Below are 25,653 nucleotides of genomic sequence, written 5' to 3'. Positions count from 1 at the left end.
GAGACTTTCAAATAGCCAAACTATCTCAAAACCTAATCTTCTCCAAAAACACACCAATACATAAGTTCGTTAAGCATAATAAAACTAAAAAGAATAAAACACCAATAATAGACCGAACAATCAAGCTTAGCCTAGAACTTAATCTACCCTACAAACCAATAAAACTCCATAAATACAGGCCACCATGGACCCTCCCCAATCTGATAGACGCAACACTTAGAATCCATAAGAAAGAACAAACATCCCCAGATCAATACAAAAAATTATACGAACACACAAAAAATAACCTTAAAACTCATAATTTCATATTCACTGACGGTTCAAAAATGAATTACACAATAACATTACAATTGAGACAGACATCTTGAAATACGGCATACTGCCTCCATATTCATCCGTCCTCACCTCCGAAACAATCGCCATCCTAGAAGCAATAGAACTTATCAAAAACCGATGAGGCAAATTTATTATCTGTTCCGACTCCCTATCAGCAATAGACTCAATCCAAAACACAAATAATAACAACTTTTACCCCAGCAGAATACGATCGCTAATAACGCAACATGCTCCTAAAATTAAAATAATGTGGATTCCTGGCCATACAGGAATAAAAGGAAATTAACTAGCTGACCAAGCTGCAAAATCAGCAAGCAATATGCCACTTATCCTCACCCCAAACATAAATACCACTGACATAAAAAAACAGCTTAAAGCCGACCTTGCGACTAAAAATAAAGGAAACATAATAAACTGCAGTCCATGGTACCAATCTATTAATACGAATCTCTCACACACATGCGATTACCTCAAACAATCTCACACAAATTGGACCAGACTCGACCAAACAAAAATAATACGACTTCGACTAGGACACACAAACATAACCCACCAACACTACCTAAATCCCAATTCATTACCAGCTTGTCCGTTTTGCCAAGGTGATATTTCAATAAGCCACATATTAAACTCATGCCCATCCCTCCTACAAACCAAACAAGACATATTCAACAACACCAATCCTCTAGACCTTCTTAGCAAACTCAATCCAGATAACATACAAAAACTCATACTTTTCCTCAAAAAAACCAAATTATACCAAAAAATCTGAAAACAAAGCAGGCAATTGTACATAACAAGCCAGCAATTAGTTAGGAAATTAGATATTAACTAAATTAAGATATAATAACATTGTAAATAAATATAGCTGTAAGCCCCGTAGCTAATGCTATACTATTTAAGTTAGTCTAGTTTTGTAAACTATTATATCTATCATAATAAATAATAAATAAATAAATTACGTTAGAGGATGGCTTGTATTACATTTAATTTTTATTGAACAGACGTTTCGGGTTTTCGTAATAACCGTTAACCCGCATGGCCGGAGAACGCCGTTCCTCGATCGAATACTATGCGGCTCAGCATACCTAAGTAGCTGGTAAGTTCTAGGAGTATGTTGATAACGTGTCTTCCTGCTTTACATTTAACTACTGAGCATCAGCAAGCCCAAAAGGTGTGAAGCTGCACTGCTTCGCCGACGACGTTGGGGTCGCCAAGACAATACCGGAGCTCCATGACAAAAGTAACGTGGCGATCAGGGCGGTCATAGAATGTCTTGAGAAAGTCGGACTGAGCAGCAGAAAATCCGTTGAGTGTATGCATGTGGAAGTCAAGGGAGTTGAAATCGCCTCAGCAGAAACTCTGAATACCTGGGAGTTCTAATAGACCGATGGCTCTCGTTCAAGGCACACGCAATGTATGCTTTACACTGCACGCAGCGAACGCTCTTTCAGGCAATACAGCCAATGACCTGGACATAAAGGGCAAATACCTAGCGAAAGAGGGGTTTACCCAGTTAGAGATCCGAGAGTGGATTCGAGGAGTTTGACAGACCAGGTGGCAAGAGTCGCAACGAAGACGCTGGACGTACTAACTTATCCCGAAACTAACGGAGTGGGCTAATTGTGAGCACAAAACGGTGGTCTTGGATATTTTTAAGTCGGCGGTGTTCATCTCGTGCGCTGCTTCATATGGAGCTCAGCTAAGCGCATCCACATGTTCCAAGCGATTGTCTGCACGAGGCATGTCGATATCAAAATCCTGGATGCGTAGCCACCACCGCGCTGCACTCAATATTGACTTATATACGCGTGCACAATATTTAAATCTTTCCAGCCGCTCTACAATGGCGAGATCTTCTAGTTCGTACTACGAACTTCGTAGCTGTGCATTTTCTTTTCGAGATCCGTTGTTGACCGGCTGAAGTATGCGATTAGTAGCAGCTTGTCTTAGTCATCTCATCGAAAGAGTTGCAGCACACGAAAATGTCGTACATGTAGTGCAACATATCGGCTTGGTGCACCTTCTTTTGTATTTCAGCCACGAGCCTGTTGAATTAAAAATTAAAATTAAATTACTTTCCGCTGTGATGTACTTCTGAATTATATCATGACTCAGCGATTCCTCGACCATTCTGTTTACCGTTTCACGTTTTGGCTGCGGTATGGAGATTGCGAAACAACATGGTTGCCTTCAACTTTGTCGCTATATTCAACGATGTCGGTTTGGCCGACCCCTTCGAGTTCGGTAGCGAATACGTGTGAATAAGAATTTAGAAGCTTCTGTATTATAATCTTCTCATTATCGCACCTGAAATTAGACAAAAGTTGAAACGATCAAACGGCGTTGGATTCCGTTTTTCCTTTCGAATTTGACATGTCCGTTGTCCACTTTAAACAGGATATCTGGTTGAACGATGACATTGTGGCCCAATAGGAATTCGTGTTGCACAGACTCGTCATCCACTAAATACATATGCGCTGTGAATACTATTCCGTCGATCGCCAAATCAATTATAATAGCTTCGTGTAACGTACGTTTGCCTCCGAGATATTGACATATGGTCAGTAGTACCACTGACTCAATATGCAATTTATTTGCAGACAAGGCTGCCCATGTCCAGAAAGGCGTTTGATTCCTCGTTCTCGTAGCATACCCTTTAGCTACTCCACTCGTAATTCGTTAATTTTCGTCATTTCGAATTTCTTTTTGTTATTGCTAAAAATTGGTTTTGATCTCAATTATGAAAATTGTAAACGTTTTCGTTGGTTTGTGTTGAAAATATGTATGTAATACATATAAACACAGACATAAAAGTGAATAGTTCTGAATGAATTAGAATATTCGGCATCTTTAAATATTGTGATTCAGGGATTTAATACGAAAAACTTATCGAAGTAAAAATGAGTTCATCAATAAACCAAATAAGAAACTTGTTGATGAAAACTACAGTGCGTGGGCTGTACAAATGAAGAGTGCCTTAATTCATGCGGAACTATGGGGGGTAGTGTGTGGACGTGTGGTTAAAAACGAAAGTGATAGTGCTGAGCTAAAGGCTTTGTTCGACGGGAAGGACGAAAAAGCATTAGCAAGTATAATGCTATGCATTAAGACATCCCAAATTAACCATATAAAAAACTGTGAGACTGCTGTAGAGGCATGGCAAAGACTTAGTGAAATCCACACTCCCTCAGGACCGGCACGACGTATATGTTGGCTAAAGCAGTTGTTGCACATGAGAATGTCTGAAACAGAAGTTGTTTCGAGTCATGTGAACAATTTTTGTGCGGTTGTTGAAAAACTAAAAGAAATTCAATTGGTGATCCAAGAAGAAGTCATGAGTATTCTCCTGTTGTCCAGTGTGCCGGAATCGTTTAAAAGTTTCGTAGTTGCAATAGAAACGCGCTATGAGTTGCCCACATTGAAAATGTTAAAAATAAAATTACAAGAGGAAGGGCAAAGGCGTATGGTAAATGAAGAACATTCTGCAAAAAGCAAACAAAGTGCATTTGGAATTCGGTCTGCGAAACAAAAAGCGAAAAGTGACATTAAGAAGAGTGTGCAAGTAAATAATCAGCAACTGATTAACGGGAAAAGAACAGTTAATTGTTGGAACTGTGGTCGCAGCGGCTACAAAGCTGTAAACTGTAGGCAAAGGAAAGGAGAACATAGAGAGCGAAAACTTAAATACCGAGAAATCATTCTCTGTGCTCTGTTCAACTGTACACCTTGGCGAATTGCCAAAAAATATGTGGTGCCTTGATTCAGGAGCATGGTTCATTTGTCCGGTGAGAGATCGATGTTTAAAAACTTCAGAGAGCACAAAGAGCGCATTCTTTTGGCTGGCAATAAGTATATTATGGATGACGGTCGTGGTACAGTGAAAATAGCCTGGCGCAACTCATCATTTGAATTGATCGACGTACTCTTTGTAAAGAATTTACAATGCAATTTTATGTCGGTGTCGAAGGCAATTGAAAACGGATTTCGTGTGTCGTTCGAAAACAGGCGCGGAATTTTAAAAAATGATAAGAATAAAGTTGTTTTGATTGCTGAACTGCAAAGTGATTTGTTTATGTTCCAAAATGAAATAAAAGTTGAAAGTGCATGTTTCGTTGCACAGACAAATTTAATGAGAAAGTGACACCAGAGATTCGGTCATTTGAACTTTGCAAGCTTGAACAAAATGATCAAACAAGAAATGGTACTCGGACTAAAGAAAAAATATTTAAGTGGGGCAAAAGAAAATGACTGTTTAAGCTGCGCAAAAAGCAAGATATGTGTGAAGAGTTTCCCAAAAGCATCTGGAAATCGCACAAATGAAGTACTGGAGCTATTGCATAGTGACATCTGTGGTCCAATGCAAACGACGTCTGTAGGAGGTGCACGCTATTTTGTCACCTTCGTAGATGACAAATCGAGATACTTGTTTGTGTATTTCATAAAGACGAGAGATGAAATACTGGCCAAATTCAAGGAGTCTAAAGCAGAAGTTGAAAGCAATTGGGAGCGACAACGGGCGTGAGTATTTAAGTAAAGCGTTTCAATCTATCTTGACAGAAAACGGCATAAAGAGACAATTGACGGTACCGCACACCCCACAACAAAACGGTGTAGCGGAGCGCGCTAACCGAACCCTGGTCGAGATGGCAAGGACTATGATGATTCACGCAGGCGTCGGCGACTCACTATGGGCTGAAGCTATCAATACTGCTGCTTATCTACGAAATCGCGCTGAGACGTCAGCATTATCTGATGTAACACCGTTCGAGTCTTGGACTGGAAGAAAGCCATATGTGTCCCACCTGAAGATATTTGGTTCGAAGGCTATCGTGCTTAACAAATCCACAAAAAGGAAGTTTTCTGCGAAGAGCGAAGGAAATATTTTGGTTGGATACTTCTAAGGGATATCGCCTGTTCAATCCTATCAGGAAGAATATCTGTGTTGCTCGTGACGTAATTGTATTTGAGAACGACCAGAATGATGGTATGACGGCAGGGCAAGCAGTACCTTCTCCCGATGTTCAACTTGTGGAGATGCAGCACCTTCCAGTCTGTGTTGCTGAGGGTAAGAAACAAGATGATGTTTTCCAGGTGTCAGATAAACACGTTGACGACGTTGCGTCTGTCGAGCAACACGATTCAGAGGGAGAAGCGTCATCCACTGAAGACAATGAAGCCACTGAAGTCAGAAGACCTGGACGGCCAAAGAAGATTTATACTGGTAAACCTGGAAGACCGCGAAAACAATACAACATGGTCAACGGCATGAGTACGGATGAGGTTCCAATTCCAACAAGCGTCAAGGAGGCGTTAACCATAAGAAACTCTGAAGAATGGAGAACCTCAATGCAGAAGCAGTTGGAGAGCCTACGTGCAAACAAAACCTGGTCATTGGTGGATTTGCCGGCAGGTGAGAAGGCCATTGGGTCAAAATGGGTCTTTGCAGTGAAGCGTAACAAGATGGGCAAAGTCGAGAGGTTTAAGTCTCGACTTGTCGCAAAAGGGTGCGCTCAGCGATATGGCGTTAACTTCACGGATACGTTCTCACCAGTGGCACGCTACTCATCAATTAAATTAGTAATGGCTTTGGCGGTGGAAAACGGTCTCTACATGCACCAAATGGACGTCTCGTCTGCATATTTGAATGGTGATCTTCACGAAACGGTATATATGAGGCAGCCAGAGGGATTCATCGATGAACGATATCCAAAGAAGGTGCTGAGGTTACAGAAATCTATATATGGACTGAAGCAGAGCGGCCGAGAATGGAATAAACTACTGAACGAAGTACTGCAAAAGATTGGGTTTTCTTCATGCCCTAGCGAGCCATGTGTTTACACCCGTAATTATGGCAAAAAGAACCTTGTTGTAGTGTACGTAGACGACCTTATCATAGCCAGTTCAAGCAAGGAGGAACTGTGCGATATTAAAGCATCAATTTCAAAAGAATTCGATGTCGTAGACGAGGGCGAGATAAGAAATTTACTGGGCATCGAAATTAAACGTGACGGAGAAACTGATGGAATCAGGATTGGCCACAAGCAGTATATTGAGAGCCTTCTCAATGATTATTTGATGCAGGATTGTTAGCCGAATCTCATCCTACTGGAAGCAGGCTTTGAAGTAAAATGTGACAAGGCCGATTGTCAGAAGGTGAATCAAGTCAGCTATCAATCGCTGATTGGCTCATTAATGTATCTGGCAATCACAACTCGTCCTGATATTATGCATTCGGTCATTAAACTATCACAACGGAACTCTGACCCACATAAAGAGCACGAAGCCGGTGCAAAGTGAGTTCTGCGATACTTGAGGGGCACAGCTGATTTGCAGTTACACTACGAGCGTACTGGTATGCCTATACATTGCTATGTTGACGCGGATTGGGCTGGTGACACCACGGACCGAAAATCGTTTACTGGATGGGCATGTATTGCTGCAGGAGCTGCCTTTACGTGGGACTCAAAGAAACAATCAGTGGTTTCCCTAAGCAGCACAGAATCAGAGTATGTGTCACTTTCCATGGCAGCGAAGGAATTTGGTCAACGAAATGGGTTTTGGTGAAACCCAGGCAACTAAGGTTTATAGCGACAACCAGAGTTCCCAGTGCTTTGTGAAAAATGACACTTTCCATGCGCGTAGTAAGCATAAAGATATAAAATATTATATATATAAGAGAACTGTATAAGAACAATATAATAGAAGTTAATTATGTACCCACAGAAAACATGATGGCAGATGTTCTAACCAAGAATTTGAATAGATTTAAACATGAAAAGTGTATCCAAGGTATGGGTTTAAACTAACAAAAATGTATTTTGATTTTGGAATTAAGATAAAAATATCCGTAAGGGTTGACATATTGCATTGAGAGGGAGTGTTGAAAATATGTATGTAATAAAGTCAATGCACTGTTTCTCACTCTTTTGGTCGCGGTAACCAAAAGTTTTTTTTTCTCTTATTGTGTTATCCTCTTTAGCGTGTAATTTGGCTGCCTGCGTGCAGTAATATTGTACTCCAATCAGTCACAATAAATACTTGAAACGAATAGTTGAAACGCTTGTGGCTTAATTATTTAGTCGATTCGATGGCTTGTATTGGATTTTTTTTTTAAATGAACATACGTTTTGGGTTAAGCGTAATAAACATTGGCCCGCACGGCCTTTGAACAGAACAAGGCATGTCGTCGCCAATCGAGAACTTCTGCTAGAGTGCATACTGTAAAATTAAATACCAACAGTATTCATCGATGGGACCTCACCGATAAGGTTTAACATGAGTAATATATGTCGTATGCGACTTATCGTTAAAGTTTAACATAATAAGTATTTATCGTCTTACACATATCTCACATACCCATTAACTTTTCACTAACAAACACAATTAAAATAAACCCTTACCGTCTGGCCTTACCAACGGCTATCAGCTAGATTACACAGACGCACATTCATATATTGAATGAGGTAATAAAGTAAAGTAATAAAGGTAATAATAAAATAAAGAGGTAAAGTAAAGGTAATGTAATAAAGTACATTACAGAAAATAAAGAAATAAACACGGATGAAATTATAAAAAGCATAGAACCAAACACAATCGGAACCCCTGGTTAACCCAAACCACACTTAGACAAAACAATAGAGAATGCTATAGTCGAGTTCCCCCACTATCAGATACCCGTTTCACAGCTAAGAAAATGCGAACGCGAAATTTAAAGGGTCCGAGCCCTTTACAATCAATTGCTTAGGTTGTCGTATTTCCGTTTCCCAATTGGTTGAGTTACACTAAATTTGCCAATGCAGCCTTTCTTAGTTTGGGCCCGTCGCACTTGCACGGTGAATATTGCCTTCGAAACTGAAACTATTTCGTTTTAGAACGAAGCGAGTGCACAGGAGATTGAGCGCGCAGGAGGAAAACAATGATTGATTTATGTTAATATTAACTATTACAATTGTTTTTTTAATGATGCCAACAGCGTGACCCGACACTTTTGAATTGGTCTTTTGAAAATTCCCTTTGTAGCCATTATCCAGCAACTCGAACTTTAGCATCGTTTCCAAGAGTCACGTACACAACTCTTGCTAAGGGGCCAAAGCAGCGATGGCAGGTTATCCTCATGAACAATAACTAATTGTCTAACCGCCAGATTGCCTTCCTCGCGATTGTAAAGATTGTGAACGTTATCCCTATGCTGAAGTGCCTAAAACTGTTGCTTATGATAAGTCAATCTCTGCAATCTATCTATCCAGTACCGCACTTTCTCTCTTGGAGGGACGGGTTCATTTTAAGACAACGGCTCTGGCAAGGAGTTATTGTCGTTCGGATCATCAGGTACTGGTGCTATCGATCTTGAATTGAGAATGGTCTCTACATCAAGGAACACCTTCAGGAGCGATGTTTTTTAATACCAACCTTTTTGCCGACGGCAGCGTCCCAGAGAACCGCCGAAGTGTGGTGCCATAGGGCGGATAAAATAAAATTAAAATCCTTTGATTGAGCTGTAAATTTTAACTATTCCGATGATGGCTAAGCTCGCAAGAGATTGGCCGGTAGATTTTCTATCAATTGCGTTATGAGAGGCTTAAATGGAAGCATTTAGTGCAATAAGATAGGAGAAATTCTTAGTCACGAATACCACAAACCTCTTCAGCATTCCTTATGCTATTTTAATAACATTGCGAAATTACATTTCCGATCGTTTTGAGCTATGGCGTTATCTATCAGACAAGCAACTAATAACTTGCTTTCGCAAGTGGACTCGTTGAATGCGCACAGCTGTACAAATTGCGTAGTGTAAGTCATTATGAGTGACGCCGATATGGACGGTGGCGTTCAGTTGTCGAAATTCAAAATCGGAATTTGGCTGAACTTGTAAAACTCATGCAAGTGACTCCGGCACGCGAGCAGCAACCTATTATATAGTTATGATGTTAAGCTACCCAAATTTAGCCCTGATGAGACAGCAAAGTGGTGATCAACAACCGTCATAGTTCTATCTGAGCATCCCCTTCAAGGAACTAAATTGATCGTGGCACTAAGCAACTGCATGGAGGAAACCGTGTCTCAGTGGCTTACACAAATGTCGTACCATGGTATGACTTGCCGAGAGTTCCAAGAATTATTGCTGCAGCGCTTTGAAAGAGACGCCGGCCGCTACGTTTTTGAATTTACTCAACAGCCGCCCGAGTGGCGCCGAATGTTACGCGGTATATGCGAGTATAGAAGGGTATAGATGAAATTGCCGTTAAAACTGTTCTTGCGCATATGGCAAACATTGACAGTCGTTTGCAACGCGTTCTCTTCACATCCAATGTGCGTACCAGAAGTAAGCTACAGGCGGAGTTAAAAGCGTTTACGTTCGACAAGAAGCGACATGCAAGAGATGACAATCTTGGACCAAAGACACTAGAATAGTTATTCTAGTGTCTTTGCTTGGACCTAACCAGAAGAACCGTAAGGCATCGCCATTTGTATGCCACTTCTGTTTAAAGCCGGGACATCGAATTGCTGAATGTCTAAGTAAAATGCGACCAGATAGAGAGGCAAAACCGCAGCGTCGGCCAACTGGGAAATTTCTCCAACCATCGCCCGAAAAACGGAAATGCAGCCAAGCAAGGTTTGACTCAACAGAAGACTGTTAACCAATGTTGTGTGACAAAAGGAAGTTTGCATCAACGAGGTAAGATCTATCCCTTATTAAAGACAACATTAGTAATAAATTATCTGGTAAACATATAAACAATATTGTAATAAGAAAAGGCATTGGTGGTGGCAGTGTATGCAATACATTGCAAATCTTGAGTGAGGTCATTATAAACGAAAATATTATTTTATGTAGTCCCGAATTGAGGAGCAATTGAGGAGTGCACTTGGTGACTTTGCTAATTCTTTTGTAATAGTTTACATGGACGATATAAAGGTCGTATAGGAATTGGCTTTGGAAAGGCTAACAACTGTTTTGGATGTTCTTACAAAGGCTGGTTTAACCTTTAATATGGCTGAATATAGTTTTCTCAAAACAACGGACCAGTATTTGGGGTATGAAGTGCGAGCTGGAGAGATTCGCCCGAACATGCGATAGCTTCATTTAGCTCCTTGCCTCCTCCTCAAACTGTCGCCGGCGTGAGACAATTCATTGGCCTGGTCTCGTACTCTCGAAAATTTGTTCCTGGATTATCCCAATTTATGAAACCTTTGTATTTAACTATTAAGCTGCACACTGATGCAAGTGCCTGTGGATATGGATCGATACTTTTGCACCGTATAGAAAGTAAACCACATGTAATCGAGCACTTCAACAAAACTTCTGTTGAATCTAGATATCACTCTTACGAGCTTAAAACCTTGGCAGTGGTAAAAACCGTTAATCGGCAGTGAGTTCGTTGTCTATACCGACTGCCATTCACTAAAAGCTTCTCGCACAAAACTAGATTTAACCCACAGAGTTCACCGCTAGTGGGCGTACTTACAATCGTTTAATTTTGAAATGCAGTATAAAGAGGGTGAGCTTATGGCTCATGTTGATTTCCTATCAAGAAATTCTTTATCATCCGAACACATTTCGTCAAGATAACGAGTAAAAAGTCCAAAATTTTAAGTACTTGGTACAAAAAACTTGGCCAAAACGTATAATCTGCGAAAAGGCGTATTATATCGCAAGGTCCAAGGACTCTGTAGAACAAGTTATTTACCAGTTGTACCCAGAGCTTTTAAATGGCCAGGCACACGAGTCAATAATGCATCTAGGGCGGCAGAAGTGTACCAGTATTATTGGTTCGCTAAAATGAACAAATATGTCCGAAAATTTGTTTCAAACTGTATAACTTGTCGATCCGTGAAATCATTGTCCGGGAAGGTTTAGGCGGAACTTCATTCCATTCCGAAGACAAGTATACCGTGGCACACCATTCATATAGATATAACGGGGAAATGAAGTGACAAGAACAATTTGAAGGAATATGTCATTGTTTAGATCGATGTCTACACAAAGTTTGTTTATCTGTATCACACCTTAAAGATAGATGCTGAAAGCTATGAAATCTTGAGTATCCTTATTTGGAGTACCAGATCGCACTATCGCCAACCAGGGCAGATGTTTCACTAGCTCTAAGTTTTCAGAGTTGTGCGGATCACAGAAAGTTCAACTTCACTTGATTGCTACGGCTAAGTCCAACTTGCACTGAATTGGGTTAATTACCCCATGTGAGACCGAATGTGAAATAGATTTGGCAACTGTTAGAGCTCATGCGACAGAAAATATGAATTCCTTAGCGTCTTACGACAAATCCAGATTTTATAGCAGTAGTGCAGCCGTTGACAAACACCACGTGTTTGAAAAATGAAGAAAGACACCAAACCAAGTTAGATCCGAAATTCAGAGGACCGTTTTTGGTAACTGAAGTTTAAGAGGGTGACAGGAATACGCGAAAGTCGTTGACGAGTAACCGATCGTTTAAGTATTGCCAAAAAGATATACGGAAAATGCCGGATGCGGAAATGCCTAATGAGTTTAACGAAAATATAGAGAAATATCTGAAATATAGAAATAGTTGAATGAAGAGAAAAGCCCGCCAATGAGTTCTTTTGTGACCGAGAGATATCCGTCTAGGTGAGACAAGACGATGAATTGCAAGTTATCTGTCGAGGCAAGACTATATGTTGAGAGTTATCCGCCGAGGCAAGCCGATGAATTGAGAGTTATCTGTCGAGGCAAGACGATATGTTAAGAGTTTTCCGTCGAGGTGAGACGATGAATAAGTAATAAAGAGTTATCCACCTAGTGAGACGAAGAGGTATTTGTGTCACCTGTTTATTGTAACAAGAGAGATCCGTCCACGAGAGACAATGAGTTTGTATTGAATCATTCATCAAGTGTGTGTGAACTGGCGGAAGATCGATACTAGCAATCGATAAATGGTAATATTAAGACAAGTTGTAAGCTGATCTATTACTGATCGATGAAACTGAATATGAAAATAGAATAAGTTATCTCAGAAACAATGAAAGTATGCGATTTTGATACCCTGGTATCTCGGTATCAATAGCTTACACGGGGACGTGTAAATGTCAATACCCAAAATATTGGGTATGCGTGTAGTCGCTATTTACTTCTTCTCCATGACGGACGCAAGTGGACTCGTTGAATGCGCACAGCTGTGCAAATTGCGTAGTGTAAATCATTATGAGTGACGCCGATATGGACGGACGGACGGACGACGAGGCTACTGATATTAACAATCGGAAATATTAAAAATAAATACAAGATGCAGATGTAAATGTAAATATGAATACAAATTTAAATGTAAAAATAAAAAAATAGTAATAACTTAATATGGACCCCTGCACATTTCGCCCACCCATAGTAACTATTTAAATGTGTATATTATTTTTAAGAATTATATCGAATATCGAATTATCAATACTAGCTCGAGCTCGCCCGTTAGCCCAGAAGGCTAACCACACACATACAAGCGCACCCAACCGAACTAACCACGAAAAGTGGTCACATGACCGACGCCAAGATGAGCGAAAGCAAAAGAACGCGAGATCACGCCACCAAATCAACCCCGAAAGTACGTGCATACGTTGGATTTCATATCTCCGAATGCGAGAATTGGAGTCGATTTTGAAGGAGTTCGGACTGGAAGCGTTGAGGAATTGAGAATCGGGTTGATCACATAAAAATAGCCGAGCGACTCCAGGAATGTGAAGCCGAAATTTTAGCAACGATCAGCGAGGTGAAGCAACGACCGCCGGGTCCCCTCCCTCCTTATCACACGAATCTTCAGGTTTCCACGCCTGGAGTGAAAATTAGGGATGTCAGCAGCCACCCTGGCGGGAAAGCTGCGGAATTGGGGAAAAATATTTGACGGAACAACGCTACCGATTAGCTGATCAAATGCCCAACAGCTCGAGGAACGAGCCACCACATACGAGATTAATGCAGAGAAGATGCCGAAAGCGATTCCTTGACTGCTGACGGACATTAGTTTAGGACCAGCAAACTACTAGGGGAGTTTTGGGCCAATTTCATGAAGGTGATTTTTTTTTGCCGCAGAGGTATCAGCGACAAGGAGACACATTCAAACAATATATGAATTGTAGACTTACAAGTTACTTTGCTTGAAATTTCTGCGAAGTACATTTGGCCTTCAAAAAAGTTTGACACTGTAGCCCGAACATTGTCGCACGGTTTTCTCATACTGTTGCTGAATGACTTCCCTGTCTCCACTGCGCACCATTTCAAGCGAGTCCATTTCGTTTATGTTCATTGAACGAGCGGAGTGCAACGCTGACCTCAGCACACAACATATATGCGACAGGTATTTGTCCAAATCCTTTGGTCTCCTTTTACATACAAGCGGATTGCTGCAACCACTAATTGATTTACCCTCTCTGCCGCATTCTGTTAAGGAACATGCCCTTGTATTTATCGAAAAGATTTCGAAAAACCTCTGACCGGCACTAAGAGCCATTGTTAGGAATTCGGCATTGGGCACACGATTGAAAAGAGCCGCTGATTTGGGGAAGTGGATAAGCATCCTTTTGTATGAGTGCGTTTATTTTTCGGCCATCCAAACCTAAACGAAATTTTGCTGGCTTCTGAACTATATCTAAGGGTGATTACCCCGAAACATCAGATTCTTCTATTACTCCTAACTCAAGCGTTCGGTCTATTTCCGCATGCATTTACGCCAAAAGTCGATACCTGCTGTAATGTGGGCACAATGTATATGTCTGTATCTTTCGTCCTTTGGTCGTAGATCACTGGAAAACAAATTTTTCGAACAATTTCTTGTCTGTTGCCATCGGTAGTGCTCACTTTTGATGCATTTTTTTAAATGGAATGTTTTCCTTTAAAAAGTGCGGAGCCCACCTGCCACCTATGCAACTAACAGCCGCCCCAGTGTCCAACAGCCCTTTTACAGGACGCTGAAGCAACTGTACCGGCAAAAATGGCGCTAGCTGTATATATATATGTAACAACAATATAAATGTGGTTGTTGTTTGTATTTGAGTCCTTTCCCTGTACCAACTCCGGAATGCCCCCAAGATTTTGGGTGCCGGAACGGTTTCCTGCGCAAAATTCTCTTTGATGGACAAATTTCTTTCAGGGTGCGACAAAGATAGTGGTCATTGTTCATGAGGCGCTTTCCACCTTTCGCACTCCTCTGCTATCAAGAAAATCTGAGCATCCTAACGAAGCCTAAAACCCCAACAGCTTACCCTCTGCTTTGGGAAAAGCTAACCCAGATGAAATCATTGGATACAGAAGTTAGAGGAATACACTTTGAATGTAGAGAGGAGCCAGCTTTAACTATAGATTTATTCCAATCGAGTTAGATCAATATATCGATAGATATTGGGAAATAGATGAGGATAGAAATTTACACGACTAATAAATTATAAATAAAAAAAATTTCAAAAATGTGGGCGTGGCAGTTTTGGAAGGTTTTTTTTGTTAAAGTAACTGCCTTAAAACCTGTGTTGGAAAACCCCGTTAAATTTGAGTATCTGCAAAAAAAAAATTGGAAAGCATTAGAAATAGAGCTATCCATACATTAGTGTCGCAGTATGATGAAAGTTGATATTAACACCTATATCATTTACCCTAGAGTTAAAGACAAGCCTCTCGAGTGCCCTATTAGTGTTTAAGCAAATGAAACCGTCTTTAAAGTACTTTAATTTTTTTTTAAATATTTTACTCTGGAATAATTTTTACATTTTTTCTCATTTTATTCCCCAATATCTATTGATATTCTAGAAAAATTATTAAATTGTATGTGATAGTCGAGAAAATCGACTATAGCATTCTCTCTTGTTTGCCTATGCGTCTGGAACTCCCTTCACGAAATATTCTACTGAGCTTTCTTCGTCTAGGTTGACGGGCTTAGCTATTTCCATCAATACGTGCACATATTCAAGTAGGGTTTCTTCTTTTTTTTACACACGTTGATCTGACTTGCTTGGAATGCATCAATATTTGGAGTTGACTCCACTCTTTTTAATGATTTAACTTTCAAATATTTTAGTGTAAATTAGGACCACTGACAGCGCAGAAGAGTCGAGAGGGGGGCTACAGATTCAACGTCTAAACTAGACTTCTTCTTTTAATCGAACTTTAATATTAAAAATCCGAAAATATAAGAATACTTGACTTATGACTACATGTACAATACATATTTTTATTGAAGCTGGCTCTGTTATTGTCGCTAAAAGAATCGCTTCGAGATGAATTTGTGTAATATCCCTAAGTACTTCAATATAGATTTTACACCAAAGTCGAGTTCTATGGAAGCCCGAATATTTATTAACAAACTGAAAAGCAATGTAACGTCTGTGTAACAGTCGACGCATTGGTCTATAGCATTTCTTCTTGCTTTATATGTGGAACGTAGCATAATAACCTGTTTTATCTCTACCATCCGTGCGAAGTATTATTTCCTTTCCCGCCTCACGTCGCCACAGTACTTTTGGTCTTGGAACGCCTGTCACGCTGCACATAAGTGAAATACTTCCACCCTCTTGACAGACGCCGTCCTCTGGATTATGTTCTGGGTGGTTTAAAATATCTGGAGGTACAACAACATCTAAATATCCGGACTGCAAAACAAAGAAAATAAAAAGCATTAGATAACAGAATTTTAAATTACGGTACTCCACGTGGTGATGAAACGCATCAGTAAATAAAAATGGGCTTTTTATATCTAATTATACTTTAATACAATCACGCATACCAAGGCTTAAAAAATATAGAATGGGTTAGGAAAAATAACAATTAAAATTATGGAAAAGCAAAAGTTTGTAAAATTGGATTGGTTTTGTTGGTTTTGTTGTTTTTGTCACTTTTTATAACGGTATGTTAAGATGCACTTACAAGGCTCTTCATCGGATCTGTATTTACTTGGCACATATAACTTCCGGAGTCGTTTATCTGTACACGAGATATATGGAGTTTCCAAGTATTGTGGCCGTTATGTGTTACAGATAATCTTGGATTTAGTGAGACCATGTGGGTGTGTATACCAAGTATGGCCTTTGAATCAGATTTTATCCATGCAACCTAAAAATATTAAAAAAGAAATGAATCGTTTTCCATACCATAATTGTAGGAACTGCTGCGAGAGAGTGACTTTCGGTCACACACAGAGAGAAGCGATGTTCCACTCCCGGATGGCAATGACGCTGATCGCCAGTAGGAAGCAAATCACTATACCGAGTGGATGTACACCATATAGCTCATATAAAGAAGTGAAATAAAGTGTCAATGAAAACCACCACTATTTTGTATGCCTATTAGCAGGTTAATACATTGGCGACGAGGTCAATTTTTTTTTTTAATAATTTATTTATTACGGCATACGGGTAAATCTTGGAGCCCCTTTGTGTCCTTTTCTCTATTAATTCAGCCCATTTGGGCTCGCCGGCTAACTATAGTTATCTTTTTCAAGTTTACAGTAATTTTACTACAATTACATACCCATACTTCCAGTTTGTTGCTAAGATCTGTTTGTAAAGTGTCAGCTTGTTGGATAGCGACAATTTACTGCTCTAACAAAGTAGCCAGTAGTGATTCGCCACCTTAGCACGTAGGCGCGTTCTGATGTCGGTCACATGCTTGGCAAATGTGTCCAGAAGCAATCCAAGGTACTTTGCTGCGTTCGGCTGTGGTACGGGGGCTTCCTCGATGTAGAGCAGGGGGCCGAGGACACTACCTTGTGGAACACCAGCTGCCACGTTGTGCTCGGTGGAAATTGCTGACTGAAAGCGTGAACCTCCTTCCTTTCAGGTACGATTTTAGCAACCCAAAATATGGAGCAGGTAGCGTCTGCTTGATGTTTAGTTGAAGTCCAATGTGCCACACTCGATCAAACGCTTCTCGAATGTCCAAGAAGAGGCTGTTACAATAGTCTTTACTGTCGTAGGTAGTCACAATTTGCTCGACGGACAGCAATCAGTCTCTCAAACACCGTCGAAATTGAAGGGAGGAGACTGATTGGCCGGTAGGAGGCGGGCTCCCTTTCCGGCTTTTGTGGATCATGGAGATTATCCCGAGCTTCCACTGATAAGGGAAGTATTGCAACCTCACAAAAGCAGGGCTTTCAATGTGGCGTTGCAGATGACGTCATGTCCTGGTGCTTTGTTGCTACTCTGGCGCACAATGACTTCAGCTATCTAGCAGGGTTCAACTTGGTTCAACTGGTCCTGAGTTTCTTCAACTTGTTGCAGGCTGGCAAGCTTGAATGGTTGAAATCGCTCGGCGAGGTGCGCAGCGAATACCTTCGCTTGTCCCAAGTCGGTCCGACACCATGTCCCGTTGCTATCGACTAAAGGCGCCTTCCTCGTGCAACGCCTTTTGATTGCGAGCGTGGCCTTCCACAGCGAATGCGTCGCTTCGCTTTCGACTCCAGTATTGGCAAGCCTTTCGTCGAACCATGCGGATTTTTGCAACGCGCAATGGAGCCTACTCAGCGCTCGATTCCATTCCGTCTTGTCCAACGGGTGACGAGACCTCATCCACCTATTTCGTAAGCGCCTCTTCTCAGCTATAAGCAGCAGAATCTCCCTGGTTATTGGGATTCGATCTGCAGCGGGCTGCCGAGATATGCTGCGAGTTGCCAATCTAGCTGCTAACTTGATATTGTTGGTGAGCAGTTCAATAGCATCATCAACGTCCTGTCCAGAGTTTAAGGCAGTGTTGAGGGGCAGTGTGGACTCCAGTTGCGATTGGAATAGCCGAATAGCTTAGACGTCTCTGTCCCCTTGCAGTGTGTCTCGCTGAGCAGTAACACATCGATTCACGCAACTTCGTGGATACGCTAGGATACGCAGCGGCATCATTATGGCGCTTGACGCGCTTGGAGAGCAGTGAGCAGATTGATAATCTGCCCATGCTGCTGTGACTGTTGTTCCTGTTGCTTCATCATCATCATCATTAATTCCATCTGCTTCTCTTGAATCGAGCGCAAAGAATTTATGTTTTCATTTAGGGTCTGCAGGATGGCTTCAATGCTGCTGCTAGCCTCCGTCGAGCGCTGAAGTGCACCCCTAGACGCCCTTATCCGGCTGCGGCTCCTTTGACGACTGAGACCTCCATCATTGGGCTGTTGCTGTTGCTTCTGTTGTTCGTGCGTCAGGCTCAGTGGTTGCTTGTGGTAATCGGACTCTCTAGCCAAATCTGCATAAGATATGCCGCCTCGAGAAGAGGGGATCTCCTTACCTCCGGGAGAGGCTCAATAAGTACTCTCATATGGCATAGTGCCTTTACCGCCAGGATCTCCTTATTGTTTGCCGCAGCACCAATGTTCACGAAGAAGCGTCAGACGCGTAAAGCCTTAGTACGCCACCCATTGACGGCCTATCCTCAACCTTTTCTATGTCCACTATATTTTCAATGCTCTGCATCATCAGGCATACGTCGTCCACTCCGTCCATTACTATAGGATGTGGTTTGGACTGCGCCCTGTTGAGTGAGCTAGTGGTACCAGCGGAGGCTGCATCCCGCTTAGCGGCAGCAATAGCAGCTTGATGACTAGGCTGGTAATACAGATCGCCAATGTCATTGCCTACTTGTTTGTCGTCTGTGAGATGCGCAAGTAAACCAAATCGGTTTGAGTTGCCGCCATATCTAGGTTCTGTAGACGAAGGGGTTTCCCCTTGTTTGCCGATACTTGATTTGGATTTTTTCCTTTCAGTCTCCGGAGAAACACGAGACTTTCGCTTTATTTTTTGAAAGCGCTGTGGGGCAGCACATTGGGGGCTCGAGAGAACCGCAGTAGCCAATGATTCATCAGCCGCAGCAGTTTCATTTAAATAGTTCATACTGTAAGTGTGCAGCAAATCACCAGGGTTCTATGCAAGACTTGAACCCTGGGATAGAAAAGCTTTAAACTCGCAAACAGCTGTTTGTGCAGTCGCGTGGCAGAGGGGCAGCGGTATGAATGAAAATGTTTTAGTTTCACTATTATTTCACTGTTAGTGACTTGGGGGGTCACTATTTGCGATATGTGCCAGTATTCTGGACTTGTCCATATCCACTTTGTCAGGTGCGTATTGTTAGACACGAACCTTTACCTAGACTCTCAAATGTAATTAAAAAAAAATAATAATATAAAATACATAGGAAAGGAAGTCCTTCACCTCTGGAGAGAAACCTGACGGATGACAACATCGCAAGACGGTGCGAAACATTGTGCAAACACAATTTAAACATGTATAAAATTCAATGTTTTTTTTTTTTTGTTACTGGGATCTGACTAAGGCAGTGTCAGACTAATAAATAATAATCATATTTTTCAAATTCCAGCTATATCCACGACAATGTCGGAGAGTGTAATAAAGCCATTTTTGTGAGGCTATTGTAAAGACTTAAAGATTCTTGCGAATTGAGTGGGAGAAATGGATACGAGCTTTTGAAATTTATCCATAGCCGAGGAAATCACCACAGCTATTCGCAAGAGAAGTAAACTTCTTTATCTGGGGGGCCACAGCTTCAAATTTTCATTACCTGACGCTCAAATAGAAGATATCACTGATAAACGAATTGATTTTTACAAGGTTCTTGTTGATAGGTTAAATGCATATTTCACACCAAAGCAAAATTCCAGTTTTGAAAGCAATTTGTTTAGGAGTCTTGGCCCCACAGAAGGGGAGACGTTTGCAAAGTTTGTCTTAAGCCTGCGACATTAAAGAAATGTGGTTTTGGAGTTACTAAATAATAATTGACAGTTGTGCGGGAATAATTCTAAAAAAGAAATTATTGTAAAAAGAATACACCCTTTCACAAGCGATAGATGCTAGTCAAGTCGAGGAGGAAAATAATAAACAGTCGGAAATTATACGAAAGCAATAGTTCGGCATGTCCAGCCAAACCAAAAATGCAACAAGTGCACACGGACTGGCCATTTTACTATCAAGTGCAGAAGAAATTTGAAGCGTATGAGAACTCAGGACCAACCTGACTATGCTAAACGTCAACGCAGCATTGGGTAGAGGGATAAAGCGATCTGAAACCTTGAGGAAATTGTTTTTAGATTCACAGTGATGATAAAGATGAACTTATTACATGTCAGTTTGGTGGGCGCGAACTCTCATTAGTTAGCAATCGATTCAGGTTCTCGATGCAACCTAATAACCCCATTAGACTGGTCATATCTCCAAGCGGAAAAGGAAGAAGTATTTAATGTTTAATGTAGAGGCTATGATTTTAAAGCTCCCATATCATTAGTTTTGAACCCTACCTTAGGTTTTTCATTTTTTTTAATAAAACACAATCACAATTGGGAAAGGATACGCCACTCAAATTAAATGTCTTACGTTTGGCACTCGAAGTAAAGAAAATTGAATTGTGACGCCGTTTCCAAAGTGGAAAAGACAGACGGTAAAATTATCAATCGATGCAACCATCAAACCGATTCAGCAACCAATAAGAAGGATACCAGCTGCACTTGAGGACAAAGTAATAATTGAAAGAAGCTGTGGGTCTTGACATTTTCGAGCCAGTAATAGGTCATTTACCTTCGATATCACCTATGATCATGGTACTATTACTGCCTGTATTTGAAACACTTATGAAGAAATTAAGCGGAGTAAAGTACTCCACACGATTATACCTAAAACTGCTTATCATCAGTTGGAGCTAGAACAGCCGGAACATTTCCACGTTTACTACCCCAATTGAGTTATTCAAAAGATTAATGTTTGGCGTTATTTCGACTCTTTTTTCCAGAGGAGCCTGATGAAATTTTAGCAACATGCAATAATGAAATGAATTATATCGACGACACTATTATACTTCGAAAAAGATTATGACGATGCTGTACAAAGTCAAAGATGTTTTTCGGGTTATTGAGTACACTGCACTATGGGGCATTTGTCCCTTTTATTGAGGAGCACACGGTTAATCATCCCAAAAGGAATGTGCAGTAGAGTTTTAGAATTAGCTCATAAAGGGCACCCGGGTGAGTCGGCCATTTCGCGTCGACTGAGAAACAAGGTGTGGCCCCACAACGATCGAGATGCTCAAAAATGTTGTAAAAACATGCAAAGACCGCCACGTCCACGTCCTTGTGTTTATCGACAATTTTTCCAAGTATATGGAGATAAAATTTTGACAGTCAATATCATCGGAATCAATAATCGTGGCCATGGAAGAAATATTTTGTCGCTTAGGTTTCCCAAAATATCTGCGGACTGATAACGGGAGACAATTCGCTTTTCAATTAATGCTGTAACACTAATGGCATTCAATTAATAAGGTTCTCCTCCATATTGTCCTCAGTCGAATGAGGTGAGGTTGAAATATGAATCGATCGTTAGTTTAGAGACTAAAGATTTGCCCATTTGAACAAAACCAATTTGCAACAAGCAATCCAGGATTTTATGTTAATGCCGAATGTTAACCGAATGATTCGAGACAAAATTTCTAATGTGCAAGATATATTGGGAGAAGTTCATTATTCGGAGGCAACGAGTGTATTGGAAACATAGGGCGAAAGTAGATGCTGATAAAAAGAGAGGGGCCAAAGAAATGGACATTCAGTTTGGCCATCATGTATTGATGAAAAATGTGGTATGCCTCAATGAGTTAACACCAAACTTTGATACAACAACATATACAGTTTTAGAGCGTGAAGGCAACATTGTTAAAATATTATGTGGGGGGTAAAACTTTCTTAAGGGATGCTAACCTATTAAATAAAATGTCAGATGCCGGAAAAGGAGAAGACGTCGCGGACCCACCTTTGACAGCCACGGAGATACCACGTCAACACCCTATGTCAATAATAGGAAATAGGAAGCGAATCACCATAACGAGTGGATGTACACCATATAGCACACATAAAGTATCGATGAAAACCGCCACTATTTTGTATACCTACAGCGGGTTAATAATAACAATAACAATAATTATACCGTTACTCGTAAAGTTAAAGTATACTATATTCGCGGAAAAGTGGGATTTTTTTAAATTTTTTCTCATTTTAATCCGATATACCTAATACCCTATATCACAAAAAAATAATTAAAATTCTCGTTCGCATTCACACTAGCTAAGTAACGGGTATCTGATAGTCGGGGAACTTGATAAGAGCATTCTCTCTTGTTATTAATTTTTCATGCTAAAAGTTTCATTGAAATTTGATCCACAGTTTTCGAGGGATTGTCCAAGTATAAAACAAAATATAACGCAGAAAGCCCACATACGTCTGCTCTTGCTGGCATCTCGAATACCACTTCCGTCCTACTGCTCTTCTGCTTGACACCCGGCTGGAATTAGGGAACACGTTGTTTTTTTTGTCAGAGACTTTGTGTCCGCTTGACGACGGCCACTTGTTGGTAGCGTGATCCGGCAGAGTATCTAGCACTGCACCACGGACTGCGTATTCAGCAGTTTCTTTCTTTCGCGTGCGGGCCTTTCCGCCCAGTCTGCGACTTGTCAGTTTCACAATATCTTCGTTGCGCGTGATAACTTTTCCCTCCTTTAATGGTCGCCGTCCCGGCGGCCTCCTGCTTCTATGTCGTCAACGCTCTTTGAGTTGGTGCGTCGAATAGCTATCCAAATCAGACGGCTAAGCCAGATGACGCAGGCTAGAACTAGCACGATTAGGGAGTAGCTGACGAGGGATCCCAATAGGAACCTTTCCTTTATAGTTCCGATGTGATGGAGGTTTCTCAGGCTCAGCTCGTGTAATAGAGGGAGGCTTAGTCGGTCCTGGTGTGAAGTGACATTCACCAAGGTCATGACCGCCACTGCGGGTTTCTTTCTTGAGCTCCCTAGCTGGTTGACATACCAGGTTCCATTTAGGGACATTTTGTTCGAGTTATCGTCTATGATAGTTATGTTGGCATCATTGACGATGATGTTGGCATGGTCCACAATGGTGACTGAGTTCAGGTGTCCCGGTAGCGTATTACAATGTGCAATAGTCCCCGCAACCATTTGATGTGTGCATGTGTTGCTTTGGAGTTCCTTTCAGAAAGTTGCTTCGACTGTTGTCTAGCAGTCCCCGATGCTTATAATCCGATAATAGTCTGGTACTTTAATGAGGAAATGAATTAGGTCATAATTTTGGAAGTCGCTTACACTAGATACTTCTAATATTTCTAACAAACTATTATTTGTGGGCTGTTTGTCTTGGAGTTCGCTGATATCGGTGCTATCCAGGATAGGTTACAATATTTAGTTTTGCCAAGGTTAGGCCCATTACTATATTTTCCAAATCTGGGGAGATTATTCTATTTTTCGCTAAGATGATCTGTCAAGAGGAAGAGCATGAGGGAGGGGGGTTGCTTGCGAGATGCCAGGGAGTGCGGACGTGCGCTCGCTGCGTGAACGATGAAGGCAGATGTATACTGAAGACATATAACTATTGTAACACATTAATAAAAGAAAGAATAAACATGAAGATCAACCTGACAATTCAGAAGTGGGATACAAATTCATTTCTAAGTGGAAAATGTGAATTAAAGAAAACGAGTTAAATAGTAAACGATTGGATTAGAGACGTAATCCACGGAATAGCAAAACGGTTGTACAAGAGCAAAAAGAGATTCGGAAAAACGGCACGATATAGCAAACGTCACGGCACGATATAGCAAAAAAAAAAAGGGAAAAGAGGAATAGTAAACGATTGGATAAGAGACGTACAACAAAACGGCACGGAAAAGCAAAACAGTTGTACAAGAGCAAAGAGAGAAACCAAGGAAGATCGACAAACGGCGAGGAATCGCAAACGGTTGATCGAAAGGAAAAAGCAAGAAACAACGATAACGGTTAAAAAAAAAAAAAAAGAAGGGTATACATACGAAGCCACAAAGGGTACAGGTATAGAAGGAAAATAGAGAGAGCAACGTAGACGGACTGAGCGACAAACTTGGCGGGAGAGCGAATCAGAACGGCAACGAGTGCAGACGTGCAGAAGTAAAGGCTCTCGAAAATGCGTGTAAAGTTAAGGGATTTAATGATTGGGGATTTGGACGTGATCTTGAGGGCTCATGATCTCCAAGTCAAAGGAAACAAAACGGCAAAGATCAATGAGTTGATGACGAAACTGGAAAGTGATGAAATTGAGACAGACGACTACGATATAATGGAACAAAACGCAAGTACAAGTATGCAAGCCCAAATCAACGAACTTAAGGAGATGGTGGCAAACTTGTCAACGATGGTCCAAACGGCATGCTTGCAGCAACAAAGTCAAGCACAAGGGACTGTGGAACAAGAAACGACACGCTTACGTCAGACGCTGGATGGATCGAGACACACACATGCGCCAAACGGGATGCAACCGGAAAATGTGCTCTCATCGCCACAGCTAGAAGCTCAAGGTCAAGGTTTTACAAGCATCAAAGAAATGATAGGAATTCTGCCGGATTTTGATCCAATCAAGGGATCTATCACATCGGAGCAATTCATCGCAAAGGTAGAGCAACTACAAAGCGTATACATGTGGACAAGTGACGCTGTGCTGTTTGCAGTGCAGCATAAGATGCGTGGAGTAGCAAAAACATGGCTGGATGCACAGCAGGTATATCGATCATGGGATCAATTCAAATCGGCATTCGCTCTTGATTTTCCATGTTTAGTGAGTACGGCTGATGTGCACAGAGAATTGATGGGTCGCAAGCGACGCAATAGCGAGTCATTAATTGAATACTTTTATGCGATGGTAGCTATTGGACGGCGTGCGAGTGTCGATGAACCATCAATAAATTCGTATATCATCAACGGGCTTAATTCAAAAGAACTCACGAAATCATTATTAGCGATGAACATACGCACTTGTTCAGAGCTGCTAAAGTCGTTGGAAAATTTGAGATTTTCACAAGAGATACATCAACAACAATACAACGCGTCAACGATCAATGAAAAGCAATACAACGATGCTGATGGCGAGATGAAAACAGTTAAATGTTATAATTGCAATAATTTCGGGCACTTTGCAGCAACATGCACAGTGCCACAGCGAAAGGAAAGATGTTCCAAATGCTCTAAGATTGGGCATAATGAAAAGGATTGCAAGGTGAAAACATCGTCAACGGTGGCTCAAGTGAATGAGTCGCATCACAAGGAGTATCCGCCAATAATGAAAACAGTTCTCATTGGAGGCCAACAGTTTGAAGCATTCATCGACACGGGCAGTGATAACACCCTAATGAAAGAAGCAGCAGTGCCAGATGGAGCAATACGGCATCCGAGAGTCAAACGTCTGAAAGGCTTTGGAGGATCTGTGGTCGAATCGAAGGAGTGCATTCTTTCAGAGTTTGCATATGGCAAACTGAGACTCTTCACGCATATTCAGGTGGTACCAAACG

The 25,653-nt window shown here is 41.2% G+C and overlaps 1 protein-coding gene across 1 annotated transcript in view; it reads right to left on the bottom strand.

Annotated features, from left to right (window-relative positions):
- The window catches only part of DIP-lambda (Dpr-interacting protein lambda), a 379,081-nt gene that overhangs the window by 194,306 nt on the left and 159,122 nt on the right, over positions 1-25,653 (bottom strand). The window contains exons 5-6 of the mRNA NM_001347775.1: positions 16,214-16,399; positions 15,744-15,939 (exon numbers count right to left, since the gene is read on the bottom strand). Of these exons, the coding sequence (NP_001334747.1) occupies positions 15,744-15,939; positions 16,214-16,399 (382 nt within the window). The remainder of the gene's footprint in view (positions 1-15,743; positions 15,940-16,213; positions 16,400-25,653) is intronic.

This window comes from Drosophila melanogaster, chromosome 2R, assembly GCF_000001215.4.
Source record: "Drosophila melanogaster chromosome 2R".
Taxonomy (NCBI): domain Eukaryota; kingdom Metazoa; phylum Arthropoda; class Insecta; order Diptera; family Drosophilidae; genus Drosophila; species Drosophila melanogaster.
This window is presented reverse-complemented; position numbering and strand designations above follow the sequence as displayed.